We start from the raw sequence: 7,480 nt of genomic DNA, 5'->3' as shown, positions 1-7,480 counted from the left end.
TGACGTTATGATTCCTAAGTTTCACGTTATGATTCCTAAGTTTCACGTTATGATTCCTAAGTTTCACGTTATGATTCCTAAGTTTGACATTATGATTTCTGAGTTTAACATTATGATTTCTAAGTTTAACATTATGATTTCTAAGTTTCACTTTATGATTTCTAAGTTTGACATTATGATTCCTAAGTTTCACGTTATGATTCCTAAGTTTGACGTTATGATTCCAAAGTTTCACGTTATGATTCCTAAGTTTGACATTATGATTTCTAAGTTTGACGTTATTATTTCTAAGTTTCACATTATTATTTCTAAGTTTCACGTTATGATTCCTAAGTTTCACATTATGATTCCTAAGTTTCACGTTATTATTTCTAAGTTTCACGTTATTATTTCTAAGTTTCACGTTATGATTTCTAAGTTTAACATTATGAGTCCTATACAGATTTTTATAAAAACTGCCTATAACTGAATAAAATTTTAAAAAGTCATTTACATATTTGAAAAATTAAAAACAATTTCACAAAAACTCAGAAAATTGTATTTTAAAATTTTAAATGCTTAAACAAAATTAATGATATCTGCATATCTGAATCTCACTTCCATGTATGAAATATTGAGTTTATTTCTCTTTCTCTTTTCATGTATGATGTCAATTAAAAATTTGTGTTTTGAATTTTTTCAACCTCCTTTCAACATGAGTAGAAGGGAGTTTGGTTGCTATCAATGAATATTACCTCTACTGTTTGCAAACACTAATATAGTCAACAAATAGGAAGGACATCACGAAACCTCTAGAAAAAATAATTAATTTACACACACACACACTTAGATACAATAAATAAATCCAGACAGTTACTTGTCTATTTCATACAAGTCATTTCAGTATGAAGGAATCTCTGGATTAGAAAATATAAAGTTAGAATAAAGATTAAATTATTAAAATTGTAATGATCCATATAAATATCAATAATAGTAGAAATATATAAATATATTTTCCCAGAAATGCTATTCACCTCTTCACAGAACACATAGCTAATACCTTGTCCCACTACCAAAGAGTTTTTGTGTATACACCAAGCTTTTGAACAACACTTCCTCACCTACTTGTGATAATGTGTACTATATACTCTAACGCAATCAGCATTAGACTATACTCATCCACTAATAGGAGGGCAATGCATCCTCCATGCAAATTACTCTCCTTGAGCTTTTGTGTATACCAAAAGCTTATTCCTGATGAGGCAAAATGCACACACCCACCAGAAGTGAATATCTATCTGAAATACATTTTCAGGTAAGAAAAATGATTTTATGAATACTATGAATACTATTCGCATTTTATGAATACTACTCACATATCCACCAAACAAATGGCTAAAATCCGACATTGAGAAGATGGAGGAGGGCACCAGTGTAGACAAAGAAATTATAAAGATCAGCTCCTTTCTGAGAATATAGTGACAGAAAGAGAAAACTCATGGAATGTGTCACTCACTTGGGGGAGGGGAGATATACTGAATCACTCAGTTGGAAATCACATTCATCTCAAGCAGAGAATACTCTTTGCCCAATAACATAGTAGTGAAGAAAGATACTGTCAAAAGTATCTCCTGTAGATTGCCATGAGAAGAAATTTTGGGGTGGTCAGGCTATTGTCACATTGCCATTTCTAGGGAGGGTCTCGGGACATAACCCCCCCCCCAGAAATTTTTTTAAAAATGTAATGCTATGATATTGAATCTTGAGCCATTTTAACTACAAATACTGCATACACACACAACATAATGTATTGAATTAAAAGAAGCAAGTTTTAATACATAAGTTGTAGCTATATATGCCATGAAAAAGTAGTCAGGCCAAGGCCTGACTGATTCCTACGGCCCTGCTGCATAGTGCTAAAGTTTCACAAAGGTAGGCAGAATGTGAAGGTTGCTCAACTGGATTGTATATCTCAGAGGTCAGCAGACCATGTACATGTAGTGTGGCTAGGGCAATAAATCAAGCTATATTGTATCTGATAAATATGCGATATACCAGAATAACAGGTACATGGATGAATAACCCCAGACTTGCATCCCAAGAAGAAAGCAAGATCCACATCTCTGGTCACAACAACTGAGAATAGTCCATTTCTTAGCCTGTACTATACTTCCAGTAAGATTATACTCCATATCGATCTCCACAGTGGCTTGGTACTGGGAAAGCAAAGGTTCTCCTAATCCACCAGAATACAACAGGAAAAAGGAATTTGCGTAGGGGAGAACACCAGAGAAGTTCATGAACCAAACAGGAATAATCTATTACCTGCATAAGAGTCCCATACTGAGAGACTGTACAATGGGTTATTACAAATAAGGACAGCAGAAACTAGCCAGGTGTGAAGACAGGGAACCACATGTGGAGCAATTTCCTTGTTTGTTTGTTTGGAAGTAACATTGTGGCTTGGAAGGTAAAGTATATAAACTCATGAAACAGTATTGTGAAAAACAGTAGCCACTGAGCAGGGACAGATGGGCTTAACACTTTCTGTTATCCCCTACTCAATGCAAATTTTGAGAGAGAGAAGTATTACCTGTGAGACAACACCAGTCAAATGGCGAGTTCCATTATCTACAATGTATATATATATATATATATAGATAAATATATATAATGTGTGTGTGAAGGTTGCAACAAAATTAAATAATTAACAACTCATCTCTTTAGAGCCTTTGAAAAGATTGAAGAATGGCAACTAGAGGGCGATGAAATCCAGGCAGTGTGGTGTTAATAATGTGCACACACAAAGATAGGGGGTCATCCACATTCTCACCCTCAATATCTAATTCAACAGAAGCCAATGGGACAAAAGAAGCCATGATATGATGAACTTGATGGGAGATGACATGAAAAGATGAAATGAGTCATCTCCAATAAAGGAATAGGTAAGTCAGATGAATTGTTTAATCCAAACTGTTAGGGTGTTTGGAGATAAGTCACAGGAAGGAAAAGCATTCCACAGCAGCAACAACAACAAAAATGTTCAGATCCTTGAAAGGAAGCAATGCAAGCAGGAAAACAGAAAACTGCCCAAACATAACAAATTAGATGATCAGGGTTTGAACGGCCATACAGAACAAGAAAGGGAAGGGAGGTTGAGAAAAAGAAAGAAAAGATACCAAGAGAAAATAACTCCCTGTCAGATGATGTAAAAATTGAGACTGGAGTTGTCAGAACAGATAAATACAGGACATCCAGATAGTTGTAACAAAGGATGGTGGGAGGCCCTTTGAGTTGCTTACATTTCAAGAACATTGATGTAGAAAGACTGTTTTACAGGAGGCCAAATACTGAAAATGATGAAGGTATCCAGAACTATACCCCACTCAGTTAGACAGGCATCTGTGAAAAGGTGTACGTTTGGGCAAGGTGGGGGAAGATGGATGCTCAGAATCATGTGGAAATGTTTGAGCCACCACCAGCAAGAGGTAAAGAGATGGAGTTAGAGAGAAGAAAGAGAGGACAGTGGATCACTGTGTATATTCTACTGATCTGCCAGAATCTATTTAAGAAAACACAAATGTTATGCCCAGAGGAATAAAGGACACAAGAAAGGCAACAATCCCCAAAAAGAGACAGAACCTCACAAGTAAGAAGGAAAGGAGGCATTAGAGCCTTGGAAACCAGAAGCTCTGTATCTCAGAAATGCAAAGGAGAAATTTGAGCCATTCAGCAAACAAGGTGATAAAGACTCTGAAAAATAAATCAGGTACTGAATTTAGAGTCAATAGTGACTGAGGAACCTAAACAATCAACTCCATGTGAAAGCCATCAGGACTTAGTTGAAAACAGACAGGTGTGAACCTGAAAAGACAAAAGAGAAAACCTGTGCGGCCCAAGGGTTTTCTGCAAAGTAAGTTCACAGGTGGACAAACTGTAAGAGCCAAGCTCCCACAGGACCAAATCCGATGAGTGGTTCCAGAAACAATTGATCACCAAGCCCCATAATGGCTGGCATCTGAGGATGGGAGGAAACCAGAACAGAAAAGGGCTGCAAGATGAGACATTCCCTAAAAAACTGCTTCATAAAAGAAGGTTGACAAATAGAGTTCCCTGAGATAAAACTGTGAGAGGCTAACTTCAAGAAATAAGGCATCCTGATGAAGCAAATCCAACAAACAGAGAGAGCAAGTGAACTAAACAAACAGCTGAAGAAGAAATGGGGTAGCATGAAGAACATATTAGTGTGGCCTTCCCCAATAAAGCTTTCACAATATATTCTATGAACATTCTTGTGCATTTTTAAATGTTGGAGGTCTTATTTATTTTATGAAAGCTTTTACAGTTGTGATGCAGAGCCTCAGAAAGAAAAAGTAAAAAGGACAGCAAATTAAGAAGGTCAATAAGCAAAAGATAAGGACAAACAGATTGGGGGTAAAAGAGAGTCAAAGGAATAGTAGAAAAAAATCCACAAGCTGGGAGAAAGGATTCAAAGTAAATGAACACTATAAAAGAGGAAGAATTCCAACCACAGACCACAGAGAAAGTGTCTTAAGTTTGAGGAAGACATAGCAACTGAGTGAAACATGAAGCAGAATCTGCAATAATGTAACAATTACGTGACGGAAGAAGAGGAGGAAAATAAATCTTAAGAGTTGAGATGCAAGCATAAACAACTAAATATGAAACAAATGTCACATACCTGAGATGTTAGGTTTGGTTTAGTTGTTGTTAAGCACAAAGCTACACAATGGGCTATCTGTGCTCTCCCTACCATGGGTATTGAAACCCAATTTTTAGCAAGGTAAGCTGCAGATTTACTGCTGAGATATCAGAGAAGTGAAGGACAAATGTAAGTTTTACCCAATCCTCATCAGGAATAGAACAACTAGAAACAAATAAAGGTTGTAGAAATAGCTGGTCAAATAATGGTGGTGCTCAAGAGAAGTACTGCACATGAAGGAAGTGGCACCCTTCTATTGGTGAAGGAATACAGTCTAAGGCTGTTTTCACCACAGATTGGTTTAGTAGATGTTATTACATGTAGGGATGGAAGATTTGTTCAAAGGCTCAGCACATGCACAAGAACTTTTTAACAGTGACATGATGCATTAGTTATCTGCTCTGTACATATAGATATATACTTCCATATACTGTTTTTATGCTTTAGTTTTTATCCTAACTTTATATTCTCTACTCCAGGCATTCTTTCATATGTTTAATGTTACCAAAACATTGTGGCAGTCAAATATCCTTTGAAAATAATTACCTGTGCATCTCCAGACTTCTCATCATCAAAAAAATAACGCACAACAGAGCCATCAGCATGTCCAGATATGACTCCTTTCCCAGGTAAGCTATAAAAAAACACATCTAAATGACTCAAAACTAAGAGACAAACAGTGTATAGACAGAGGTTAATATAGACTTCTGATTTAGTTCCTGAAGCAGATAACATTTTGGACTTAAGAGGAATCTGTGAAATTTAAAGTACATGCAAATAGACAAAATTATACTATTTAAGGCACACATAAAATATGTTGTTATACTAATTAAGTACAAACAGTAATAATTAAAAATTACAAGGAGATTTTTTGCTTAACTGTAGCTTATTCTCCAAAATGAATAGGGCTTCTTTGCATTTTCTATCTATAAAACTGTGGCAGTTTGTTGTTACGAGACAATCAATATCAGTTATACCATCTTTGTTTACAAAATTTTCAGCCACAGCACTGGTTTTACTGTCTAACGTCTGCAGAGCTTGAAGGTGTTCATTAATTCTGTCCACAGATAGTAGTTACTGTTGCCTCTTAAACCTGGTTTACAACCTGCACAGTCTCAGTGATGCCAGTGCTGTGGCTGAGCATTTTGTTGACAAACACTTTATAACTAATACTGACTGTCTCATACCAACATTCTTACCCAATGCCACAGCTTTTTAGATAGACAAATAAGTCCTATTAATTCCAGAAAACAAACCATACTTAAGTAAACAAAAAATCACCTTGGTATTTTTAATTATTATTGTTTGTATCTACTTAGTATAACAATATATTTTATGTATGCTTTAAATAGTATAAATTTGTCTGTTTTCATGTACTTTCAATTTCACATTGTACAACAATATAATTTTACAACAATTATGTATATATGTTCTTGCTTGAAGTCCACCTTATTACACAAACTCAAGTTAATTTAAAAGCTTTTGTATAAGCCTAAATCAGTTATCAAGTAACTTCTTTGCCCTGATAAAGCTGTAATAACAAAACGTTGGCTTAAATAAAACCAATTATGGTTTCTAAGGTAATACGTTCTGATTTATTTATTCTTTTAACATATGTACATTGAAATATAAATATGCATACTGATGGTTTACAAATATAATCATTTATAAATTTTTAGTAATTGTTTAACTATTATTATAGTTATTTTTCTCAGATATTCCACGCTTTAGACCTTTAATAAAATTCACAAAAACTACACAGTTAAACAACTTATCTAGTTCATATCATAACAACTGTTCTTCAAACAATAGATGATATAAATAGCATCTTGACCATTACCATGCCTGTCATATCTCAACTAACTTGATAAGCCCTGGTATTGGGCAAAAGGATTCATCAGCACTGGATATGGTATGGTTGGCAAATTATTACATTCTTCTTTACTTTCACTCATAAATTCTTATAATATATTTGAAATTATTTTTAGCCCATCAGATGAGATTGAAAAATATATAATAATAACTATACTTGTTATAATAATATTATAGCTTGTACCTACTTGCTCGTTAAAGAAACAACAAAGGAGTCTGTTGCATACAGTGTAGAAGACTTATTCGTCTTTATGTTAGCCACTCGAACCTATAATGGCAAAAAAAATGTTGAAATGTTAAATCTAGTTATTAATAAAACCCTATAAGATCAAGTTAATTATGTACTTCAGAATTCTTTCACTATAAGATACCACAAGAAAATAAAATAATCTATTGTAAGGATAAAAAAAACCTCTTTCCCAGTATCCTGTGAATATCTTAAAACACTCTGCAGGACATTTGAAATTTTAATTTCATGTCCAGCTACGATATCTACTTCTTTTGATTTTTTATTTGTCTACTGCTAATAAATTTTCAAAACTTTATGTGGCAGAAACTAGAACTAAAATAAAAATAAATTGTACAAATGATTGAGGACTCAAAATTAAAAAAAAATTAGTCACAATTGTTGTTGATAATCGACGTGTTCGAAGGAAAACGAAGTTTGATTATAAACAAGATTACGACACTTATGATATACAACATTGTTTATTGACAAAAAGAGGACATGGATAAGCGTTTTGGAATTCTATCAGATTTTATCTTCAGTATCTAAAGCAGAATAAAATTAACTTACATCAGTCTTTATACATTTTCAAAGTACAGTTGTTAAATATAACGATAACTAAACAAATAAAACACTAAACAGTAATCATGGGGAGAAACTACAGCAAGAAAACACAATGA

At 34.1% G+C, this 7,480-nt stretch overlaps 1 protein-coding gene across 1 annotated transcript in view; it reads right to left on the bottom strand.

Moving 5' to 3' along the window:
• The window catches only part of LOC106471377 (intraflagellar transport protein 172 homolog), a 71,756-nt gene that overhangs the window by 44,890 nt on the left and 19,386 nt on the right, over positions 1–7,480 (bottom strand). The window contains exons 6-7 of the mRNA XM_022399976.1: positions 6,763–6,842; positions 5,249–5,336 (exon numbers count right to left, since the gene is read on the bottom strand). Coding sequence (XP_022255684.1) covers positions 5,249–5,336; positions 6,763–6,842 — 168 coding nt within the window. The remainder of the gene's footprint in view (positions 1–5,248; positions 5,337–6,762; positions 6,843–7,480) is intronic.

The sequence above is a fragment of the Limulus polyphemus genome, unplaced genomic scaffold, assembly GCF_000517525.1.
Source record: "Limulus polyphemus unplaced genomic scaffold, Limulus_polyphemus-2.1.2 Scaffold4581, whole genome shotgun sequence".
In the NCBI taxonomy this organism is placed as follows: Eukaryota; Metazoa; Arthropoda; class Merostomata; order Xiphosura; family Limulidae; genus Limulus; species Limulus polyphemus.
Note: the sequence above shows the minus strand (reverse complement) of the source record. Positions and strands in the feature narration are given on the sequence as shown.